The sequence below is a fragment of the Megalobrama amblycephala genome, linkage group LG9 (assembly GCF_018812025.1).
Source record: "Megalobrama amblycephala isolate DHTTF-2021 linkage group LG9, ASM1881202v1, whole genome shotgun sequence".
NCBI classification, from domain to species: domain Eukaryota; kingdom Metazoa; phylum Chordata; class Actinopteri; order Cypriniformes; family Xenocyprididae; genus Megalobrama; species Megalobrama amblycephala.
Genome location: NC_063052.1, coordinates 29,068,633 through 29,095,082, shown reverse-complemented (window position 1 = coordinate 29,095,082; position 26,450 = coordinate 29,068,633). Strand labels below are relative to the sequence as shown.

Genomic DNA, 26,450 nt, shown 5'->3' with positions numbered 1-26,450 from the left:
ACACAAATGAATCAGTGTATCGAATCATGATTCAGATCGCGTGTCAAACTGCCAACGGCTGAAATCACGTGACTTTGGCGCTCAGAACAGCAGATTCGATTTTGTGCTCCGAATCTTCCTGAAGCATATGTTTTGAAATTGGCCATCTCTAAATAAGTCGTTATTTTGATTTTTTGGCGCTCCAAAAATATTCTCTGCGCTTTATAATATTAATATTGAACCACTGTACTCACATGAACTGATTTAAATATGTTTTTAGTACATTAATGGATCTTGAAAGAGGAAATGTCATTGCTGGCTATGAAGGCCTCACGGAGCCATCGGATTTCAACAAAAATATCTTAATTTGTGTTCCGAAGATTAACGAAGGTCTTACGGGTTTGGAACGGCATGAGGGTAAGTAATAAATGACAGAATTTTCATTTTTGGGTGAACTAACCCTTTAAGTGAATATACTAAAAAATATGTTTTTTTGTAGCTTATGTAGCTTAATAGAAACCAAGTATTTTCCAAATAATATTTTGGACATATTTATGATTTTTCTTACAGCATAAACTGGGTCTTTATGCAAGAAACTATATAGATGTCTTTTAAATTTTTGGATTGGGGTCCCTCATATGAGTGGGCTGGTACGTGCCGGTACGCAGTACAGGTGTTGTGCCGAATTTCGACTCCCTGGCAAATTATTACCCCCCTCGTTATAGCCGCTACCTGATTGCCTAATCCTAACCCCACCCCTAATCCTAACCCCTCCCCCACACCTCAATCTAAACCTACCAACACTATAGGGGTAATCATTTGTCAGGGGTCAGAATTCGGCACAACACCAGCACTTCTCTACTATTACCTTTAGCATACTGCTAGTTTTCCTTGCGCCCTCCCATCTTCAGGAACACAGTTTGAACTGAGCATCAGGAGTACAGGTATTGTGATGAATTTCGACCCCCTGCCAGATTATTACCCCCCTTATGTTCAGGAGTAGGTGTGGGGGAGGGGTTAGGATTAGGGGTGGGGTTAAGATTAGGCAATCAGGTAGCGACTTCAACGAGGGGGGTAATAATTTGTCAGGGGGTCGAAGCTTGGCACAACGCCGGCACTTCAAGCACTGATAAGGAGATTCATATTTTACATCTAAAAGATTAAAAACCCCAAGGCTGTGTGGGTTATTGGTTCATGCTGAAAAATAGCCTAACATTTATTTATTGTGTTAGCCTACATCAAGATGCTCTCAAGGGTGAACTTGACCTTCAGTCGCCACAATCCCGAAACTCCATTCAGGTCCGGCTCCATTCTGTTATGCAATCACCACTTTTCATGATCCAATCAATTCCTGCTGTACTTTAAGTTTACACTCTTTTTCTTGTCACAAAAACATGCTTTTAAGCTTTTCAGCATTCCTTTTTTTAAGAACAACAGTTTTGTGCCGGTAAACTAAATGCAATCAAACATCTAGGCATCATCATTTTTAATGCCGCTGTTTTTAGGTGATATATTAAACGCTTGTTTTCTATGACATATCTATATGTTATACTGCTGTTAGGCTTTCTCTCAGAGAGCAGTGGGGTGTGAAAGCCTCTCCAGATGCCTGACTGTGAGCTCCGATCACCTCGGCTCCCTCCCCGCGTGAAGAGGCTACCGAAGGGCATCTGTAGTAATAGGGTAATCTATTATAGGGCTCTCACTCGCTCTCTGGTTTCCCATTCCCCGGCCCCTGTCTCAGCACTTCGTCAGGACGAATGAGAGGAGGAGTTTAACTAAGCACATTACTGTGTGCCACTTGCATATACCAGCACTTCCTCAATTAAACCCCCTCCAACATAATCTCCGTTATCCCATTAAGACACACGCACACACACACACTCAAGCGTGCCTGAACATACTTGACTTTAAGCCTTACAATTTTTTGTATATTTGACATACAATATATTTGACAATTTCAGGCCGTTAAAAAGCAATTAGCACATTGTATCTAGGTTTTTCGGAGATACGAAGAATTGTGAATTATTTTGAATGTGTTATAACAACAATATTACTCCAAATTTTGCACCAACCAGCATTAAAGAACCATCTGAACAATTTCATATTACACAATGTAGCGATTTCCCGGCATGCATTGCAGATAAATGATTGAAGTTGGCATGAAATAGAAGTCCCTATCCGCTTGTTAAAGTGTTAGTTCACCCAAAAATGAAAATAATGTCATTTATTACTCACCCTCATGTCGTTCCACACCCGTAAGATCTTCGTTAATCTTCAGAACACAAATTAAGATATTTTAGTTGAAATCCGATGGCTCAGTGAGGCCTTCATAGGGAGCAATGACATTTCCTCTCTCAAGATCCATAAAGGTACTAAAAACATATTTAAATCAGTTCATGTGAGTACAGTGGTTCAATATTAATATTATAAAATGACGAGAATATTTTTGGTGCGGCAAAAAAACAAAACAACGACTTATTTAGCGATGGCCGATTTCAAAACACTGCTTCATGAAGCTTCGGAGCGTTATGATTCTTTTGTGTCGAATCAGTGGTTCGGATCGCGTGTCAAACCGCCAAACTTCTGAAATCACGTGACTTTGGCGCTCCGAACGGCTGATTCGACACGCTGATTCATAACACTCCGAAGCTTCCTGAAGCAGTGTTTTGAAATCGGCCATCACTTTATAAGTTGTTATTTTGATTTTTTTTTTTTTGCACCAAAAATATTCTCGTCGCTTTATAATATTAATATTGAACCACTGTACTCACATGAACCGATTTAAATATGTTTTTAGTACATTTATAGATCTTGAGAGATGAAATGTCATTGCTCCCTATGGAGGTCTCACGGAGCCATCGGATTTCATCAAAAATATCTTAATTTGCGTTCCAAAGATGAACGAAGGTCTTACGGGTGTGGAACGGCATGAGGGTGAGTAATAAATGACAGAATTTTCATTTTTGGGTAAACACTCTACCAGATGCCCCAAGAAAACAATAAACGGTGCTAATATTCACCCACGATGTGATGTAATACTACCGAAAATTATAATCCTACCCTTTCTCCATTTCTCCATACCGAAATTGCAGATGCCCAGAGAGTGATTCATCTTTTATAAATTGTTAAAATATTCAGGCCTGGAAACGGCATTCCTTACGTCACATCTTAACAAGCGGATTGTGGATCCATTTTCTTGATTGGGACTTGAATCCAATCAGGAATTGATTGGAATTGATTGGATTGTTGGATCGTTATAGGCCCTGTCCCAAATGGCACCCTAAACCCTCACGGTCTTCCTCTGAGTCCGCACTTTCACAACGTAATGCCACTTTGACTGCTGGGTAAAGTCCTCCGCGTAGCTCACAGTCTTGCAGGCTCAGCAGTTCATGCGCAACGAGGGCGAATAGCAGCCGCAAAGGGGGCGCTCACGAGCACCCTTCTTTAAGCTGACGAATGGGACACCCAACGGTCTTTTGGACTTAAAGGACATGCGCACGCAGTGGCCATTGTAAGTCCACAAGACCGAAAATGCACATGAAGTGTGCCATTTGGGACAGGGCCAGTGTTTGCTATTGCTGTGACCTCATGTCTGTGAGTGACAGGTTGTCCCACCCTCGTGCCAGTAAACACGTCAATTGAGAAGAGAAGAGGGCTGCATTCGAAATCACATACTCTCTTGAGTAGGTACTTATTTTGAATAAGTAATTACTTAAAGGGTTAGTTCACCCAAAAATGAAAATTCTGTCATTTATTACTCACCCTCATGCCGTTCCACACCCGTAAGACTTCGGAACACAAATTAAGATATTTTAGTTGAAATCCGATAGCTCAGGCCTGCATAGGGAGCAATGACATTTCCTCTCTCAAGATGCATAAATGTACTAAAAACATATTTAAATCAGTTCATGTGAGTACAGTGGTTCAATATTAATATTATAAAGCGACAAGAATATTTTTGGTACACCAAAAAAAAAAAAAAAAATGACTTATATAGTGATGGCCGATTTCAAAACGCTGCTTCAGGAAGCTTCGGAGCATAATGAATCAGCATGTCGATTCATTCAGAATCTCGTCGGAAGTAATAGGAGAGCCGGATACTTTTTGCCCACTCTTTTATGAGTAGGCCTACTGTGAAGTGTGAATTCGGACATACTGTTTTTCATCTACTATATAGTAGTGAAGTATGCCAATTCAGATGCAGCCTAGATATTGCTGCAAGAGGGAGGAAGTTATTTTGATAGAAGATTATGAGGGCACATGAATTTAAAAAATAATGATGTGCACAGATAAATCATTTATTACAAATACTGCAATGTTCCATTAAAAAATGAAAAAGAATTGTCAATTCTGATTTCATGGTGAATTTAAGTTACTGTTATATGATTATTGCTACTTTTACATTAGTTGTTGTGTAGTGCTGTTCAAAGCTTTCCGCATTTTTTTTCTAATGCAGGCATAGTCAGGCCAGAAATACAGGCCGACGCATATATTCGCGAGTACGAGAATGCAAACGTGAACGCGCGGTCCGATGAAACATTCTTGCGTTGATCTGGCGGTAACAAACCTCAGTTATTAGACATTTAAATACCTCCGACATCAAACCGGATGTATATTATTCAGGTAAGTTGCCATATAACTTACTTTCTCTGCTTTAACTTTTTTTTAAATTAGGCTATATACCTACGGGTGAATACAACAGCTTTGCTTATAGTCATACACTGAATATTTTTCTAACGGAATAAATGTTTAGACTTGATTTGTTTGGCAAATGTCACTTCAAATTGTTGCCATGACGGTTGCCATGACAGTAGCTGAAAAAGAAAATTTGCTGCATACGTTTAGTGTCTTAGCCTATTAAAACCACTGAATATAATTAATTTAGCTACTTTCTCTCCTTCAGGGACAAAAAGCAGGCTACTACGTTTTTGGTTAACACAAGCGTATCAAGATGAAAAAGTGTCGCTGATGAGGATATTGATAGGCGGTGTTGGGGAAAGTTACTTTTAAAAGTAATGCATTACAATATTGCGTTACGTCCTAAAAAAAATCGCGTTAGTTACTTTTCATGGAAAGTAATGCGTTACGTTACTGTTGCTTTACTTTTCCTCATCCTGGCTGGGCTGTTTGTTTGTTTTTATGACAACAAAAATGTTCTATTTTTGGCAAATGTAACGGCCCTTTCACACCAAAAGTGAAATGAATAAGCCTCAGGCTGAAGGAAATGCAAATTCACGCCTGTTCAGATATTTTGTTGTAAATTTAAAAAGAATGTGTTACTTTACTTGTTTCTATTCTGTGCTGAAATATTTTTTATATTTTAAACTGTTTTCTATTTTAAATATACTTTAAAATGTAATTTACTTCTGTGATAGACAGCTGAATTTTCAGCATCATTACTCCAGTCTTCAGTGTCACATGATCCTTCAGAAATCATTCTAATATGCTGATTTGCTGCTCAAGAAACATTTTTAGTATTATCAATATTGAAAACAGTTGTGCTTTCTGTGGATATTATTTTAGGATTCTGCGATAAATATAAAGTTTAAAGGGTTAGTTAACCCAAAAATGAAAATTCTGTCATTAATTACTCACCCTCATGTTGTTCCAAACCCGTAAGACCTTCGTTTGTCTTCAAATGCGTTGTGTTGCTCATGTGAACAGCCTCTGCCAGTCTACTTGTTAAGTCGTGACGTAAGGAACGCCGTTTCAGGGTCCAAGCCTCGACTCATTTCACTTGAGAATGCCATCGACAGCCGTTTATGAGTGCTATTTATTCATATTAAACATCAATCATTTTGAAAAGTTAAACATTTTAAGTACTTACAGTCTACACAACAGTCTCCGTGCTCACAGCATCACAAACATTAATATTTTAATGATTTATAAAAGATGAATCATTGTCTGGCCATCTGGAATTTTGATATGGAGATAAAGGTTATGATTATAATTTTTTTTTTAGTATTACACCACATCGTGTGTGTATATTAGCACCATTGTTTTCTTGTGGTATGAGATAGAGCGTTAGGACCCGGAAGCGCTGCTGCGTGACTTCAGACTTAACAACCGAATACTGAGCCCGCATTCTTACGTAAAACCTGGAAACGCTGACACAAAAACAGCATATGAGAATGACACAGAAGAGAAGAAATTGTTGAATAAAGTTGTTATTTTTGTTTTGTGCATAAAGAGTATTCTCGTTACTTCATAAATTAAGGTTGAACCACTGCAGTCACGTTGACTGTTTTAAAGGATTAGTCCACTTTTAAATACACTTTTCCTGATAAATTTACTCACCCCAATGTCATCCAAGATGTTCATGTCTTTCTCTCTTCAGTCGAAAAGAAATGAAGGTTTTTGAGGAAAACATTCCAGGATTATTGTCCTTACAGTGGATTTCAATGGCTACCAACAGATTGAAGGTCAAAATTACAGTTTCAGTGCAGCTTCAAGGGCTTTAAACGATACCAGATGAGTAATAAGGGTCTTATCTAGCGAATCGATCGGCCATTTTTGAAAAAAATACAACCGTTTATGCTTTATAAACAAAATATCGTCTTGAACGTACTTTTCGCTTCCGCATTCTTCATAACGCTTACGCTGAATGTCCTACGCCTTCCCTATTCAAGTTACGGAAAAAAACAAAACTGGCGCTGCGTTCGTTCCGTAAGTAGAATAGGGAAGGCGTAGGACATTCAGCGTAAGCGTTATGAAGAATGCGGAAGCGAAAAGTACGTTCAAGACGATATTTTGTTTATAAAGCATAAACGGTTGTATTTTTTTCAAAAATGGCCGATCGATTCGCTAGATAAGACCCTTATTACTCATCTGGTATCGTTTAAAGCCCTTGAAGCTGCACTGAAACTGTAATTTTGACCTTCAATCTGTTGGTAGCCATTGAAATCCACTGTAAGGACAATAATCCTGGAATGTTTTCCTCAAAAACCTTCATTTCTTTTTGACTGAAAGAAAGAAAGACACGAACATCTTGGATGACATGGGGGTGAGTAAATTTATAAGGAAAAGTGTATTTAAAAGTGGACTAATCCTTTAATGAATTCTTTACTACCTTTCTGGACCTTGAAAGTGTCAGTTAAATTGCTGTCTATGGACGAGTCATATACATCTCTGATTTTATCAAAAATATCTTAATTTGTGTTCCGAAGATGAACGAAGGTCTTACGGGTGTGGAACGACATGAGAGTGAGTAATAAATGACAGAATTTTCATTTTTGGTTGAACTAACCCTTTAAAAGAACAGCATTTTTTAAATAGAATTTTTGTAACAATCTAAATGTCTTCACTGTCACTTTTGATCTATATAATTCGCAATAGCTGAATCAAATGATTCATTTCTTTAAAAAAAAATCTTACTGACCCCAAACCTATAATATATTATGTAATATAATATTTAAAGGCACTGTTTGTTGCTCACATAACATATCAGTCTCTTACATGTAAGTGATAATTTAAAAAAAAAAAGAAGAAAACCTTTTGAAAAGAGAAACGGTTTCCTCCGTATAACAAAAGTTTTTCTAGTGTGGCACTTTTCACTTCCTCTCAAGATCTAACTTTGAGAATTCATTGCAGGAATAAATCCCATAACAGAGAAGGAAAGTAGGACAAAGAGAGAGACAAAACAGTGGAAGATTAAACCGAATGTGATTATTTTAGGTAGACAGGAAGATCAGTTTCCCCTTTCCCCCTTTTTTGTCCTTGATCTCCCTTCCTTTGTATTCCCAATCCTTCTTCTCATTCATCTGTCCTTCTTAGGGAATCTCAGAGATTTGGGTTTAGAGAGAGAGAGAGCTGACTTGTGAGTCTCGAATCAATCAGGTCTTTTTTTCCCCCTTCTCTCACTCGCTGCAATTTGCCGACATCACTGGGTAAGCTCTCTCTCTCTTCCACATTTATTCTGTCCACTGCTTACATCAAGCCAGCTCTTGCTTTCCTCTCCTCTCCTTCACTCCACCAGGATATTTCCTCCTCTCTCCATATCCGAACATATTCCTGTTTTTCTGCCCTGCTTTTCCTTCATATCTCCTGGAATGTGGCACTCTTTGGTTTTCACTCTCTGTGGGATCTCCGCTTTGATCCAGGGTAGGTTCCTCACTATGTGCACATGCATGTAAGTATATAAATCTGTGTGTGTATGAAATAGTTATTCAGGAAAGCGATGTAGACTTGAACGCACATTTAAAAGAAAGCCGCTTAAGATCTTGTTTTGTTTTCGGTTCTAGCATATGTGTGCTCCGCAAACCTGTTTGCCTGTTGGCTACCTTCTGCCCCCAGATGTTTCATGTTTTTATATATTTATTTTTACCACTGTTGCAGTCAAGAGAGAGAGAAAAGAGGGAAAAATCAGATTGAATCAGAGGGAACAAGAGGGAGAATGAGACAAAATTGCTTTGCCATGAAGAATTAGAAGCTGCAATCATAAATTGCACCTTCTCTCCCCCTCCCGTCTTCTCTCTCACTCACTCTCTCTCTCTCTCTTTCGTTCATTCCTCTAAATCCATGAGTACATAGACTGCATGGAGGTGACTGAGGCACAGAATGCTTTTGTAGATTCAGTTCTCTGGTTGTTTTTTTGGACATGTTGCTGCAGTGGAGTAGAAAGACTAAAGCGGGAGTGTGTGTGTGTTGCCATGGAAAGCCTCTCTCTATTTTATCTTTCATTCTTTCCCTCTCTCTTCACCTGTCTGTCATAAAGCAGAACTTTTATTTAGGTTGTCAATCTCACACCTGGTCATCTGGATTAATTTCACGTACATTCTTTTAATAAATAATTCTCTTTATAATTTTTTTAAATGTCACATCACAGAATATTCAGTGTTTGTTTGCACAGTTGCAGTGTTTTGATAGAAATTACGTTTCTGATTATAGGATTCTGCTGACTTTTTTTTATTCTTTTATTATTTTTATGTGTGTTTTCTGGGAGACCCTATAATGTACACTGAAAAATAGCAATAATAATTTCAAAATTCTTCTTATTCTGACTTTAAATGATTTTAATAAGTTCTTCTGACCAGTAGACAGATATTATTGAAGCTTTAACCCATCGTTTTACCAGAAAGTATTCATGAACCTTTCAGAAAGGTAACTGGTGTTAATTTTAGCAATGTTGCTTCTGTTTAAACGCACAAGTAAAATAAATCAAAATAAATTAAATTGTATAAACAGACAGAGTCTTTCCATTAGAATATTTTTCATCTTTTTGACCTCTAAAAAATGTAACATTTTTCATGAGGGATCTTGTCTGTGAAAGTTTTATAATCATTTCTCTAAGAAAAATATTTCTGATATTTAAGTGTTATGTTTTTTCAATTATATTTAAGTATTATTTAAAAAAATATCAATATCATAAAAATGGCCTTGACGTCTGTCACATTCCAAACAGAACATTTGCTTGAGATATCTGTATATTCGCAGTGTTTTTGGCACATTTCGAGTTTAAATTAAAGCTTAATTTTTTCCACAGTTATATATTTTATTCATTCTGTGAAAAAGTTCAAAAGATGCAATTTGAAAGAGATGCGAATGCAATAAATCCCTTCACCTTACGGTGTCCAGTGTTCTTTTTGGTTTTTGATGAAGAAAACCATGTAATTTAATTCACAGAAAAAAAGGTTTTAGATATAGCAGAGTCATAGACATGCTGTGAACACTGGAATATATACACATTTTATGTTTTGAATGATTGAAGAGCGAAAGGTTCAAATGTGTAGGTGTATAGGTGTCAGGATGTAGATGTGTAGGTGGGCGGAGCATGTTTGTTTAATTCTGTCAATCACTGCAAGGGTATATGGCTGATTACCTCACTCCTACAATGCTTATGGCATCCCTCCACCTTCATCTTTATTTATTTCTTAACCTTAGTAATTATGCAGCTGATTGTGTTGAGTCTCATGCCCTGCAGATGCTTTAGGGAAAACCTGTCATACGTTGGTTGATGCTTTTGCTGAACTACACAGAATCGCCCTGAAGGATGTTTCATTGGTGTAATGCTACAAGCTCTATGTTATGCTTTCATTGCTGCTAGTGGTCCTAGTCAGTTGAGAATGCCAGCGGGAATCTGATAATATTAAATCTGTTGTTATTGGTGGAGGCTGGCACTGTTTTTGTAGTGTGAATGAGAGTAGGCTTATAAATTCAAGAGTGGGTCCATTCTTGCTTTTAACCGTATGCTAAATTTATTCTCTTCCATTCAGTCATTCTTTATCCACACATGCCGCGCACACACACACACTCTTCACATGGCTTTTAAACATCTTTTCTGGGGAAATAATTGAGTTTTAAAACTCGGGTCTTTCACTGATATATTTCTTGAGAATTTACGACAGCAAATTTTAAGCTAAAAGCTAATAAAACCAATTAGCAAATGGGAAGGTTTACATCTCTGATTTATATTCAGACCAATTTCTGTCTGTCTGTCTGTCTGTCTGTCTGTCTATCTATCTGTCTATCTATCTGTCTATCTGTCTGTCTATATTTTATCTATCTATCTGTCTGTCTGTCTGTCTGTCTGTCATCTATCTGTCTGTCTGTCTAACTTTCTGTCTATCTGTCATCTGTCTGTCATCTATCTGTCTATTTATCTGTCTGCCTATCTGTCTGTCATCTATCTGTCTATATGTTATCTATCTGTCTGTCTGTCTATCTGTCTGTCTGTCATCTATCTGTCTTTCTGTCTATGTCATCCATCTATCTATCTATCTATCTATCTATCTATCTATCTATCTATCTATCTATCTATCTATCTATCTATCTATCTATCTATCTATCTATCTATCTATCTATCTATCTATCTATCTATCTATCTATCTATCTATCTATCTGTCTGTCTGTCTGTCTGTCATCTATCTATCTATCTGTCTATCTATCTGTCTGTCTATATGTTATCTGTCTGTCTGTCTGTCTATCTGTCTGTCATCTATCTGTCTGTCTGTCTATGTCATCTATCTATCTATCTATCTATCTATCTATCTATCTATCTATCTATCTATCTGTCTGTCTGTCTATCTGTCATCTATCTGTCTTTCTGTCTATGTCATCTATCTGTCTATCTATCTATCTATCTATCTATCTATCTATCTATCTATCTATCTATCTATGTCATCTATGTATCTATCTGTCTATCTGTCTGTCTATCTGTCATCTATCTGTCTTTCTGTCTATGTCATCTATCTGTCTGTCTATCTATCTATCTATCTATCTATCTATCTATCTATCTATCTATCTATCTATCTATCTATCTATCTATCTGTCATCTATGTATCTATCTGTCTATCTGTCTGTCTGTCTATCTGTCATCTATCTGTCTTTCTGTCTATGTCATCTATCTATCTATCTATCTATCTATCTATCTATCTATCTATCTATCTATCTATGTCATCTATCTATCTGTCTGTCTGTCTGTCTGTCTGTAATCTATTTGTCTATCTATCTGTCTGTCCATCTGTCTGTCATCTATTTGTTATCTGTTATCTGTCATCTGTCTGTCTGTCATCTATCTGTTTATCTGTCTATCAATTTGTCTATCTATCTGTCATCTATTTATCTATCTGTCTGTCTATCTGTTATCTGTCTGTCTGTCATCTATTTGTCTATCTATCTGTCTGTCATCTATCTGTCTGTCTGTCTGTCTATCTATCTATCTATCTGTCTGTCTGTCTGTCTGTCTGTCTGTCATCTACACTGAACAACATTATAAAAGCAACACTTTTGTTTTTGCCCCCATTTTTTATGAGCTGAACTCAAAGATCTAAGACTTTTTCTATGTAAGCAAAAGGCCTATTTCTCTCAAATATTGTTCACAAATCACTTCTCCTATGCCGAGATAATCCATCCACATCACAGCTGTGGCATATCAAGATGCGGATTAGACAGCATGATTATTGCACAGGTGTGCCTTAGGCTGGTCACAATAAAAGGCAACTCTAAAATGTGCAGTTTTATCACACAATGCCACAGATGTCGCAAGTTTTGAGGGAGCGTGCAACTGGCATGCTGACTGCAGGAATGTCCACCAGAGCTGTTTCCCGTGGATTGAATGTTCATTTCTCTAACATAAGCCGTCTCCAAAGGCGTTTCAGAGGATTTGGCAGTACATCCAACCGTCCTCACAACGGCAGATCACGTGTAACCACACCAGCCCAGGACCTCCACATCCAGCATCTTCACCACCAAGATCGTCTGAGACCAGCCACCCGGACAGCTGCTGCAACAATCAGTTTGCATAACCAAAGAATTTCTGCACAAACAAAAGGGAAGCTCATCTGCATGCTCGTCGTCCTCATCGGAGTCTCAACCTGACTGCAGTTCGTTGTCGTAACCGACTTGAGTGGGCAAATGCTCACATTCAAAGGCGTCTGGCACTTTGGAGAGGTGTTCTCTTAATGAATGAATCCCGGTTTTCAATGTACAAGGCAGATGGCAGACAGCGTGTATGGCGTTGTGTGGGTGAGCGGTTTGCTGATGTCAACGTTGTGGATCGAGTGGCCCATGATGGCGGTGGGGTTATGGTATGGGCAGGTGTATGTTATGGACAACGAACACAGGTGCATTTTATTGATGGCATTTTGAATGCACAGAGATACTGTGATGAGATCCTGAGGCCCATTGTTGTGCCATTCATCCATGACCATCACATCATGTTGCAGCATGATAATGCACGGCCCCATGTTGCAGGGATCTGTACACAATTCCTGGAAGCTGAAAACATCCAAGTTCTTGCATGGCCAGCATACTCACAGGACATGTCACCCATTGAGCATGTTTGGGATGCTCTGGATCGGCGTATACGACAGTGTGTTCCAGTTCCTGCCAATATCCAGCAACTTCGCACAGCCATTGAAGAGGAGTGGACCAACATTCCACAGGCCACAATCAACAACCTGATCAACTCTATGCGAAGGAGATGTGTTGCACTGCGTGAGGCAAATGGTGGTCACGCTAGATATTGACTGGTTTTTGGACCCCCCCAGACCCCCCAATACAGTAAAACTGCACATTTTAGAGTGGCTTTTATTGTGGCCAGCCTAAGGCACACCTGTGCAATAATCATGCTGTCTAATCAGCATCTTGATATGCCACACCTGTGAGGTGGATGGAGAAGTGCTCACTAACACAGATTTAGACATATTTGTGAACAACATTTGAGAGAAATAGGCCTTTTTGTGTACATAGAAAAAGTCTTAGATCTTTGAGTTCAGCTCATGAAAAATGGGGGCAAAAACAAAAGTGTTGCATTTATAATTTTGTTCAGTGTATCTGTCTGTCTATCTATCTATCTATCTATCTATCTATCTATCTATCTATCTATCTATCTATCTACTTACATCTTATTAACTCTCTCTGTCTCTCTGTATGTGTCTTGGCTCCGTGAACTGATGTCTTAATTTGAAGTCTCTGTTCTGGGTGGTACAGTACATTCATGTCTTTCTGTCAGTGTCGTTGCAAGGTCCATACCAGCGGACTCTGTTGAAAAACCTCCTGAAGGATTATAACCGTATGGAGAGGCCTGTTGCCAATGACTCTCAACCTCTCACTGTCTCTCTATCTATGAGCTTGATACAGATCATGGATGTGGTAAGGCACAATTTTTCCCCTCATTTTCTTTTATGGAGTATGGTTATCTGATAACGCAAGCTAAGGTGTATTTTATCTAGTTCGTCTTGTCTTGTATAAATCCATATATAAATCCAACAATATATTCTTAAATGCTATGTGTGCTGCTTTATGGTCCTGTCTGAAATTAGATTTTTATCTGGTTCTGGATGTTTCATGAAATTCTTTATCCATTTGTTTCACCATGTTTTCCCTTTTCCTGTCACCACCAACATATTGATGTTCTTTGTCTCAAATATTATTTGAATTTGGCTAGAGCTGAAAATAGTGGTCTATTTTCAGCTTTGACTGACTGACTTTGCCACCAGTTTGATTTGACTCCCTACGTGGTATTTACAGTTGTCATGCTGTGACATTCATCATTAAGCTCACAATGGATTTTAAACTCACTCTAACCGTTTTTGCTCACACAGGATGAGAAAAATCAAGTACTGACCTCCAATATCTGGCTTAACATGGTAAGCCACGTCTTAGTAAACCTTTGTATTTGCATAACTAAATGACCTAGTGTTATATCACGGTGCCAATCCATAAATGCTAAATAATCAATGTTTGAATAGTAAGGCCACAAAACACTTACTATCCTTTTCTTTTACAACTGTGTTGACATGAAATTACTGTGAAAATGTCTGTAAAATGTCCCACTTTAACATAATATTTTATGTAAGTACAATAAAATGATACATTTCAGCTTTAAAATCCTCCAACAAATTGGCCCCATTCACTTCCATTGTAATTGAATCACTGCAAGCTTATTTTTTATTTTTTAAAGGCCATGAGTCGAAATGATTTTTTGTGGTAATCAGCATTACACCACTATTAAATCTGGCCTTTTAAAGCATATTAATTTGCTCGTATTGAAATGGATGAAACAGTTCTTTCTCTATATATTCCTCAGCACTGGTATGATCATTACCTGCAGTGGAACCAATCTGAATACCCAGGTGTCAAAAACCTTCGCTTCACCACAGACCAAGTGTGGACGCCAGACATCCTGCTGTACAATAGGTATTTAAGCATTTATAATTATGAAACAAGACTTTTTTCATTATTATTGCATTGAATAGTATTATTATTCCCCTGTAAGGTTTTGCTTTTCCTCTGGGGCTCTTTTACAGGAATAAAAACCTGCCCAAGTAATGTTATATATTTCCATCTTTGTCTTTTATCTGAATACTTCTCATTTGTAAGTCGCTTTGGGGAAAAAACAAGTATATGTTACATCCCTCAACGAGATATGAAGTAATAGATCTGAAACCCAGTAATTACAGTGTTAACATTTTTGCATCAAAAATGGCAACTCGCATGAGCTTGGGTAAAAAATCCTTGGGAATTGGAATCAGCAGACGTAGGTTTGTGCGCTTGTGATTGAGGATTGCGGTATTGGAGCCATAATTCAAACTGTGAGGCTAAACAGAAGAGCAACTACAGATCAATGAACTGAAAATTTGGTCCTTGGGCAAAAGCAGATCGTTTAGTTGAAGAGCTGGTGTCCAAACAGCCTATTAACATCCTTCGCTGTAGACTTTCCGTTTTTTAATTCAGAGCTGATTCACATGGGAGCTTGCTGCTTAGTTGTACATTAAATTTAATCATGGCCTTAAGCTAATTTTTGAAAGGCACATTATTCATTCATACCTAGTTATAACCTTATGAACCGCAGAAATCTTTTCTCATATTTAATTTTCACTTTGAGTTAATCAGAGCCCTAAATCTGATGACTGCCTAAATTTGCATCAAGATTTCGTCCTTATTACTGTATCTGACTGTTAGGCTAATCATGTCTTTGTCTTTGTCTGTGGTTATTGAATGTGAACATTGATGTTTGGTGCTTGTGGTTCAAATCTGGCTTTCCTGAACCCCCTCTTCCTCGCCCAACAATTTCCTGTCTTTCCATACTATTTTCTATCACTGTAACATAAAAAAGGCAAAATATTAAACATAAATGTCTAATATATTCACCCTCTCTTAATTTGCAGTGCAGATGACAAGTTTGACTCCACCTTCAAGTCGAATGTTGTAGTGAACTCCAGTGGCTACTGCAACTACTTGCCTCCAGGTCAGTGTGAACGCTTATGCTTAAGGTTTATGTCGCATATAATGATAAAAGCAATAGTAAGCTACGGTTCATAACACAAAAACAGCAGTGGCATTCAAAGTAAAGCGTTAGGCTATAAAATGATTTTTGCATGGAAATGAACAGGGAAAGGAAGTAGGAAAAGGTCATCTGGTTTGTGGGAAGTGCAACAGTTGAAGCACACACGAATAGAGGTGCAGTCAAACAGATGTAAATACGTATTTTCTGAAGCTGTGTAAGTGTTAAAGGGTTCTCTGCTTACTGAGTATGGAAATCAAAGAACCCTCTTTCATGTTACATAGTAAATGATGGTTCGTGGGTCATCAATTTATAGATTTGCACATCAGAAACAGGGACGTTTATGGTGCAAAAGGAAATGGAGAGTTCATGAATTATGTTACAGCTACTTTATTTCCTCTGAGGGCAGTAGTGCTTAAGAATGTGCATTGCAAATGCATATTGCGATATTTTTGGAAAACTGAATGAGAATGAAAATCTCCCTATGATGAAATAAATGCATTGTATGTATAAATACAGGCTGAAGCAATGACATGGTTTTTCCACTCACAAGCTTGTGTCTGTGAAGAAAAACATATTTTTTCTCTCTTACACACACACGCAGATTCATACACAACAACTCGCTCAGCAATGAAGCTGGAGTCTTTAAATAACCCTCAGTCACTGCAGATGCAAACAAACACATTCGCTATCACAAGCAGATCGTGCCCCGATGGCTCGTATTTGCTGCTCATGCTGATTTCATCGCAGTTTAACGGTGCTTTTCTCTTCTTTGCATTAAAGTCATCCGGTCCCTCAGTAGCAAACAGAAATCAAATGTCTTTTTGAAGTCAAGTCAGACAGAGCGATAAAGAGAGGAAATGAGCAGGGAGGAAAAAGTCAGACATAAACAGAGAGAGAAAATCTCACATCTTGTTTTCAGAAATGTGTTTATTCATTGGTGGCTTGTGGGTGTGAAGAGATTTTGGTAATCCAGCGATCTGGGCAGATGCCAAGGACGCACACGGAGACAAAATCTAATGCAAAGTAAAGCTTTGTTTATTTGCTGCAACTGTTTGTCCTGGCGACTGTGTCAGTCAGTAATGTAATACACATGGATGCAGATCAGATGATACAGCATCTGCAAATCTACCACATATTTAGAAAATTACATATAGTGAACTCATTGTCATGTCCAAGAAACCAGTTTGAATTGAGCTTTGTGACATGGTGGAACATTCTGCCGGAAGTAGCCATCAGAGGACGGGTACACTGTAGTCATAAAGGGATGGACATGGTCAGCAACAATACTCAGGCTGTGCTCAATTGGCACTCAGGGGCCCAAATTGTACCAAGAAAATATCCCATCACACCATTACACCACCAGCAGCCTGAACCGTTTATACAAGACAGGATGGATCTGTGCTTTCATGTTGTTTACACCAAATTCTGACCCTACTGAATGTTGCAGAAGAAATCGAGACTCATCAGACCAGGCAGCTTTTTTCCAATCTTTTATTGTCCAATTTTGGTGAGGCTGTGCGAGTTGTATCCTCAGTTTCCTGGTCTTCTGCTGCTGTAGCCCATCTGTTTCAAGATTCGATTTTGCGTTCAGAGAAGCTCTTCTGCTGACCTCGGTTGTAACAACTGGTTATTGAGTTACTGTTGCCTTTTAGCTCGAACCAGTCTTGCCATTCTCCTCTGACCTCTGGCATCAACAAGGCATTTTTGCCCCACAGAACTGCCGCTCACTGGATATTTTTTCTTTTTTGGACTATTCTCTGTCAACCCTAGAGACGGTTGTGTGTGAAAATCCCAGTATTTCTGAAATACACAGACCAGCCTGTCTGGTACCAACAGCCACGCCACGTTCAAAGTCACTTAAACCACATTTCTTCCTCATTCTGATGCTCAGTTTGAACTTCAGCAGATCTTTTTGACCATGTCTACATGCCTTAATGCATTGAGTTGCTGCCATGTGATTGGCTGATTAGATATTTGCATTATATATATGTGTATTTATTTGTATATATATTTATATATTATACATTTTTGTGTATTATACATTATTTATAAACTTAATGAAAGCTGGAATCTTTTCTCATATTTACTTTTCAATTTGAATTAATCAAAGCCCTAAATCTGATGACTACCTGGCTACCTGGCTATATATATATATATATATATATATATATATATATACACAGTACAGTCCAAAAGTTTGGAACCACTAAGATTTTTAATGTTTTTAAAAGAAGTTTCATCTGCTCACCAAGGCTACATTTATTTAATTAAAAATACAGTAAAAAACTGTAATATTGTGAAATATTATTACAATTTAAAATAACTGTTTTCTATTTGAATATATTTCACAAAGTAATTTATTCCTGTGATGCAAAGCTGAATTTTCAGCATCATTACTCCAGTCTTCAGTGTCACATGATCCTTCAGAAATCATTCTAATATGCTGATCTGCTGCTCAAGAAACATTTAATGTGTACAATTGTACAAAATATTTGTGTACAATATTTTTTTTCAGGATTATTTGATTAATAGAAAGTTCAAAAGAACAGTGTTTATCTGAAATCTAATCTTTTGTAACATTATAAATGTCTTTACTGCCACTTTTGATCGATTTAATGCATCCTTGCTGAATAAAAGTATTCATTTCTTTAATTTCTTTTCAAAAAAATAAAAATAAAAATTCTTACTGACCCCAAACTTTTGAACGGTAGTGTATAATGCTACAGAAGCTTTGTATTTCAGATAAATGCTGTTCTTTTGAACTTTCTATTCATCAAGGAATCCTGAAAAAAAGAAGTACACAACTGTTTTCAACATTGAAAATAATCATAAATGTTTATTAAGCAGCAAATCAGCATATTAGAATGATTTCTGAAGGATCATGTGACACTGAAGACTGGATTAACGATGCTGAAAATTCAGCTTTGCATCACAGGAATAAATTACTTTGTCAAATATATTTAAATAGTACACAGTTATTTTAAATTGTAATAATATTTCACAATATTACTGTTTTTTACTGTATTATTAATTAAATAAATGTAGCCTTGGTGAGCAGACGAAACTTCTTTTAAAAACATTAAAAATCTTAGTGGTTCCAAACTTTTGGACTGTACTATATATATATAATATAAATGATATATATATAGTATATATATATATATATATATATATATATATATATATATATATATATAAAGAAAAAGTCTCAATGCATATTTATGAACTTTTTTTGTTCTTGTTTTTGGTTCTCTTTATATATTTTGGGCTGAAATGTGACCTGAACATGTTCTTTTGAAAGGTTTCATTATTTCTCAGTACTCGGATTTTGAATGATATAAACATAAACACTATAAATGTGCAGTGGATCAGAGACTCATTTAGAATGATCTGCAATGAGCAGCTTGTGTTGACAGCAAAGTTAATTTCAGAGTAGATCACTCTAGTCTAATATTGACTCATTTTACCAGCATTCCTGTCTGTACTGACAGGAGATGCCCTGTAGGGCTGGTGACTCATATTTCTGACAGATTTAAAGCAAACTACAGTTCCTTCATGTGTGTATTACACACAGTTGGGGTGTGTACTCGGTGCATTTTGTTTATTTTTGGTAATTGACATTTTAAACGAAAATTACACACACACACACACACACACACACACACACACTTTTCTACATAGAATTACCTCGTGACAAAAAAAAGGTGGTGGAGACCAGTGAAATGTTCAAAAATATATGAATATTACATATCACATATTACACATCACCCAGGCATATGGAAATGTGATTAGCAGGTGTATAAGAGCTCATAACAGGTTTTTAGCATGCACCGACTGCTTCACTCAGCTAAAGGTTTCTGCTCTTCCCTGCGTCATCTCATTCAATATTTTTCACCGTCTTTACTGCTTGCCCCATGCCTCTCATCTGAAGAATCCATTTAGCGGGAGTGGGTTTGCTAGCTCGCTAGCCGTTGTTATTGATTAGCTTTTAGGATTAGTCACCTGGTTCCCTGGAGTAGAAGCCGTCGACATGGAAAAGAAAGGCAGCAAAAATCCAACGGAGATCTGAGGTGCTTAGACTGAGCTGTGTTTAAGTTCGGTATTGATTTGGATTTAGACTGATTTGAAAAAAATACCATTGTGCTCTTGAGTGTACTGTAAACTGCCCTGGATAAGATTTCTCAAAATGTCAAGGTACCAGAGGAGGTTTTTATATATGCTAGAGGGTGTCCAGTTAGCAAAGGCAAAAGCGGGTGTCAGTCTAAGTGCTGAGTAATTCTCAGTGGAATGATATTTGTGGATGGGGAAACCTTTGGAAAAATGCAATACTGGCTAATTTTTTATAAGTGAGTCACACATTGGCACCCTTTACTTAGTTTCACTGTCAGCGGATAGGCATATTTTAGTTTGTGCCTATGACAGTTTTTTTTTTCATTTTTTTTTCAGAAGGAAAAATAATCTTCTTGCAAATGCATTAGGACAGGCATTGGATCCTAGCCACATGGAAGACCCCCAGTTCCATAAGTAGGCCTAAATGTAATTAGTGATGCTTTATAAGGCAAATTGCTCATACTTAGGGTTAGGGATTTAAGTAGAAATGCTAAGTATTAAACTTTGGCATATGAAGGATTTAAGCCATAACAAGGGATGAGAGTATCATATATAATATATATACATATATACAGGGATTGACATTAACTTTTTTTGCTCACCAGCCACTGTGGCTAGTGGTTTTCCAAAGTTTCTAGTCACTCAGCATTTTCACTGGCCACAATTTTGACATCGATACCATGGGGAAAAACTGCCATATAGATATTTTTAACATTATCTCATAATTTGGCAGCAGGTATATTAGGCTGCTGTCACCTTAAAGGTGCTAAATAGGATGTTTTGTTTTATACATTTTTGCAATATTATTTGAAACTGTCTTTACTAACTGATAAAAGACTATTTATTAGGTGCACTGAAAGGAATCATATTAATATACATCATCTGTGCACGAGGTAGGGCCTTAAAAACATCAGCCAATCGTTTACGCGATCATCGCGTAAACGATTGGCCCTCTGGCTTGTCAATCACTGCCGTGACGTTCCTTGTGAGAGACGAGCGTGGCTGCATGCTCCAGTAACTTTCCACACTCCACAGGTGCCGCATGCAATGTTTTTGTCAGGAGACAGGAGTAACAACTATGAGTTTATGAGTTATGAGTTACCTGCGGTGAGTTCGACATAATGAATCCACTAACACAACACAGCGAATGCCGGTGCACGAGTTTTGGGAGGCGTTCCTTTGAAATGCGCTCATTTCAAAAACTCAGTAACAGTCTTTGGATTCTCAGTCGACGAAAAAATCCTCTTTTATCACCTTTAAGACCTGATGTAGGGATCCATTATACTGTTACACATGTTCAGAAAATTAGTATTGGAAACATTCCAGACATTTCAGTATCGATATGTATCAGAAAATCGATATTTTGGACACTAGATTGCACTTAGTTTATTATTTCAGATGCCTTTTTTAAAAGACTACAATTGAAAAATGTATATTATATATACAACCCACCAAATGGCTATAGTAGTGTCTGCGTTATTTGACATTAACACCGGTGGGTTGGCTGGTGTTAATGTCAAGCCCTGTATGTATATATATATATATGGGTGAAAAATGAGCCTACAATAAAAGAAGCTATTTGCTCTCGCCCGTTTCTTTGGTGAGAAGTGATGAAGTTTGTGGCTTATGGCTATGGTATGATAAGGCCAAGCATTTTCAAAGTGGTTCACTTTTTTGAATCCCAAACTGGGAATTGAGTTCCTGCCTGGGACCATTTTCAGAAGACTTTCTGGTCTTCATCTGGACCAAAGATTAAAGGGGGAACTTGTATCTCATATCAGAGGCCCAGTGCAGAGGTGAATTATTTAGGAACTTTCTGAAGCAGTGTAGATCAGTTTGAAGAAATTTGTGGCAGCAGAACATAATGTATGACCCGAAAAATATCACTTTCTTTTGGGAGATCAATTTTTCTCTTTTTTTTGTATGCAGTCCTTTTAACTGTTTTCTTTCTTTTTCTCGGCTCTGGAAACTATTTTTCAAACGCAATGTATTTTGCAAAGTCAGGGGAAGAACAGCATGTTCTGTTTTTTTTTTTTTTACCTATGAAATACACTTGTCTTTGCATTACCTATGCAATACTGTTACTTGAGGTGTTTGCTAATCATTTGAACAAACTCCTAAGTCTAAATATTTAAACTTATGTTGACATGAATGATACCTACAACATGTGTGATATATGTGCCATTACTTTGGTAAGTGATTGAAATCAGGATGATCTTTTTTAGGGCCAGCTTTTTTAAGTAACCACCTAGCAATCACTCAGAACACCTTGGCAATTGAAAAATATACATGCTACAGCTTGCAGTTTGTCAGTTGTTTTTCAATAACCTCATTCAAGCACGAGTACTGTTCACTTACAGATCTGTGGTGATTCGGTCACTTGTTTAGAACAGGTTCATGCACATGCTGGGTAAATTTGCAGGAATGTTAAATCAGTGTTCAGAGGCAACATAAGCCCTATTGAGCTTTTCTGGCTTCTGTTCCATCTCAAGTGTGATTTCTTCAGTAAATATGTAAGTATATGATTAGGAAGCTGTTTGAGGTGGTGGCTTCTACTGCTGTGCGCGATAGAACAAATTGCACTTATTACCATTCTCATTCATATCTGTCAGAATTCTCATTTTCAGTGTTCAAAATGGGTTCTTTGCAAGCTGTTTGAAACAATAATGAGTTTATCTGCCCTATTTTGCGGTATTTAAACTTGAGTGAGTCTATTTAGTTAGTGATATGATTCATCTAGCTGGTGTCTCTGTGTGTGTGTGATAATAATGAGAGTGTCAGCCTGGGTATTCGTACAGTGCATAAAGGTCTTTATGTAATGGTGTTTCCTACGGCTCCACCGTTTCTGAATGTGTATCTTTTAACTGTCTGGTTTTACTCCAGTGAAAAGGTCAATTGGATTCAATCTGGAGTTGGCTGCTGCAATACGGCGCTGATGAAGAAGAAGTGTGGCATTTCGAGGCAGTACATTCTTCAGGCGGTTTGAATGCTGACTCTGGATCAGAATGAAAATATAATTTTTTTTTTCTCTCTTATTTGTTCTCTTCATTCCAGGTATCTTCATGAGCACATGCAATGTAGATGTACGCTGGTTTCCGTTTGACATCCAGAAATGCGAGCTTAAATTTGGCTCGTGGACGTTTGACGGATGGCTGCTGGATCTCCAGATGAGTGAGGCTGATATCTCTGGCTACATGCCTAACGGAGAATGGGACCTTGTGGGTGAGTGAGTACAGCCAACATCTCCTGTAAACTTCTCACGATCAAGTATACATAACGCCCACAGGCAGATTATGATGTGCGCTTTGTGTTGCTGTAGTAACCGAAATTGACTCAGGCAGTGAGAGGTCAGTTTGGCAGCTGCGTGTTTAAATGGTTAAAATGCATACTGCATATTTTTAAAAAGTAAAAATGTTTTAAGAATAGCCCAAAGGCCAGAGAATACCTGTTATAGCCCCTTTATAGATCAGAAATATGCTTTAGAATTGAAAAAGAAAACATCCAGCCCAACGTCTTAAATTCATGTCCATTCATATTCAGTCATAGTCCATCCAGTAAGCCTGTTAGTATTCAAATTAATGTAATTAAATTGAGTGGATAAGAGGAAGCCGAATGGAAAAACATCTTGCACTGCACAATTCTGTCTCTTACTGACCCTCTTCTGATTTATTTTGTTGCGTAATTCACTATTTTCCTTCTGTCTCACTGTGCACGTCTGTAATATAATGCCAGTCGCACTCTTGAACGTTTTAATTGTACCACGTACTTACTTGATATTAAAAAGACTGAAACAATTTGCATTGTCTTAACATTACAAGCCTTTTTGAATTAAAACCAGCTCATGGTAGTAATCAAAACCAGCTATCAGGTCAGAGTTGTTTATTTATGGTTATTAGCTGGTCCAAACTTGTTTAGATAGTTAATTTGCTGGATTACAGTCGTTATTGCTGAGCTCAACCTGTGGCTTGTTTCATAAACTGCTTAGACTAGTCTTACAAGTTACTCATCTGTACAGTAGATTGGTTTAGTTTGAATGCAAGAAGTAAGGCTGATTGCCCTTGGTTAACTGCTAGTTGGTCAGTCAGACTAGTTCTTAAAGGCACAATATGTAATTTTTGCTGCTAGAGGTCGCTTATTCAAAACAGTGTATCTTGATAATGCTGAGCATGGATTCATGGGAGTTGTCGTTTTCACCTCCACAGCCGATGGAAAGGAATCTGACGGACTCGGGCAGAAATCATGTTCATGGATGAGCTAATGTATTAAAGTTTTATTAACGTTATTGTGGCATGAGCAGGGTGGGGCATAGAGCTGTGGGAGCGGAACGAGGTTGTGGAATGAAAATGCTAATGAGAGATACCTTCGCGACACAATGGTCTCGAGTTCAGCAGAGCTTTTATTATGCTTATGCTGCAGTTGGCCGCTTCAGCTCTTTTTGTTGCATATGTGGGGTAATGCAGCGCTGTTTTATATGGTTAAAACAATCATACTAAATACATTTGAGTGTGCTGAAATATAACGTTACTCTGTGCATTGCTCGGTGGCTGGTATGCGACACTTGTTGCACTTCGCAGTAATCTAGATCGATATTAGAATAGCATATTAATAAAACCATGAATGACTTGTGTTGCTAAATGACATGCAATTAATTTTAAAGGTGCCCTCGAATGAAAAATTTTATTTATCTAGGCATAGTCAAATAACAAGTGTTCAGTACATGGAAATGACATACAGTGAGTCTCAAACTCCATTGTTTCCTCCTTCTTATATAAATCTCATTTGTTTAAAAGACCTCCGAAGAACAAGCGAATCTCAACATAACACCGACTGTTACGTAACAGTCGGGGTGTACACCCCAATATTTGCATATGCCAGCCCATGTTCCCAACATTATGAAAGACATTAGACAAGGGGAGCCAGTAATGTCTGGATCTGCACAGGTGAATCATCAGACTAGGTAAGCAAGCAAGAACAATAGCGAAAAATGGAGCAATAATAACTGACATGATCCATGATATCATGATATTTTTAGTGATATTTGTAAATTGTCTTTCTAAATGTTTCGTTAGCATGTTGCTAATGTACTGTTAAATGAGGTTAAAGTTACCATCGTTTCTTACTGTATTCACGGAGACAAGAGCTGTCGCTATTTTCATTATTAAACACTTGCAGTCTGTATAATGCATAAACACAACTTCATTCTTTATAAATCTCTCCAACAGTGTAGCATTAGCCGTTAGCCATGGAGCACAGCCTCAAATTCATTCAGAATCAAATGTAAACAATATAACAGTATACAATACTCACATAATCCGACGCACTTTGTAAAGATCCATTTGAGGGTTATATTAGCTGTGTAAACTTTGTTTATGCACCGTTCAAGGCAAGCGCGAGCTCCGTGGGCGTGGAGCACGAGAATTAAAGGGCCAGTAGCCCTGAATCGGCTCATTTATAATGATGCCCCAAAATAGGCAGTTAAAAAAATGAATTAAAAAAAATATCTATGGGGTATTTTGAGCTGAAACTTCACAGACACATTCAGGGGACACCTTAGACTTAGGCCCAATCCCAATTCTATTTTATACCCCTTCCCCTTCCCCTTGCCCCTTGAAACAGAGTGTCAAGGAGTAGGGCTGAAAATATTCCCCTAAGAAATGGGACACCACTACTAGACCGTTACACGTCATCATAAGTCGTCGCTAGCTCCTACGTCATAGATGCGCCGATGTTTATCACACACTTCTAAGATGCCATCGATAGCTGTAATGATCTCTGTTGCTTGGGCGACAGCTATTTTTACTATTAGTGCACATATCTCACAGTAATCAGGCACAAGCAACATAAACGTTTAACAGATGACTCACTCCCAAAGTTGTTTTGCTGTGTATTTCGATTTCAAGAAACGCTGCTCGTTTTCTGCACGAAAACGTATGAGCCTGCGTGTTTCCTCAGGAGTCCCTACATACAATACTGATGAATAAGCACGCAAACTGAATGCACTTTTTGTTTATATCATGTAACGTACACGTATTTATGGACGTAACCACAACAAAACAATACATTAATCAGGCATGCGGCAAAAAGACAAGTTAGCTGCCACCGGATTTGAATTTATGTTGTCAAATCAACGCGGGTTTCAATAAAATATAAAAAAATATGTTGTGGAACTATCATAAAGTAAAAAACATTAGCGAACTTTTTTCATAGCGATTTTAACAAATCTTTTTTCGGAGAAAATAACCGTATACATGAACACAAGATTAAAGGCAACATAAAACAAGTGATTATTTATTACTAAAATACTGTTTACCGTAAGAAAATACTTACATTTATGGGTCTCTCTGCTCGCTCGGTCGGCCATGTTGGAAATTTATCTAACCCCTTCGTCTGAAGTGTGGTCCCGAAAAATCTTCATTTGAAGGGCTACCTGGCCCTTCCCCCTACCCCTTTCCCTCCAACCAAATGAGAATTGGGACACCCCTACCCCTTCACGCGAACGCGCGAAACAAAGGGGAAGGGGTAAGGGGTAGAATTGGGATTGGGCCTTATATTACATCTTTTTAAAAAAAGTTCTAGGGCACCTTTAAAATATATTGTATGATGAAGAAAGTTCTCTCTGATGATGCAGTTAGCC

General features: G+C 37.7%; 1 protein-coding gene across 2 annotated transcripts in view; it reads left to right on the top strand.

The window, feature by feature from the left end:
• The first annotated feature begins 4,468 nt into the window (after window positions 1-4,468).
• The window catches only part of chrna11 (cholinergic receptor, nicotinic, alpha 11), a 37,765-nt gene continuing 15,783 nt past the window's right edge, over window positions 4,469-26,450 (top strand). Inside the window, exons 1-6 of one of the 2 annotated variants that reach the window (XM_048202551.1) lie at window positions 4,469-4,602; window positions 13,430-13,569; window positions 14,022-14,066; window positions 14,507-14,616; window positions 15,588-15,667; window positions 22,871-23,038. In XM_048202551.1, the coding sequence (XP_048058508.1) occupies window positions 13,492-13,569; window positions 14,022-14,066; window positions 14,507-14,616; window positions 15,588-15,667; window positions 22,871-23,038 (481 nt within the window). In that variant the 5' untranslated portion in view covers window positions 4,469-4,602; window positions 13,430-13,491. Of the gene's footprint in view, window positions 4,603-7,892; window positions 8,080-13,429; window positions 13,570-14,021; window positions 14,067-14,506; window positions 14,617-15,587; window positions 15,668-22,870; window positions 23,039-26,450 lie in introns of those variants that run through there. The other variant, XM_048202550.1, reaches the window with a different exon arrangement.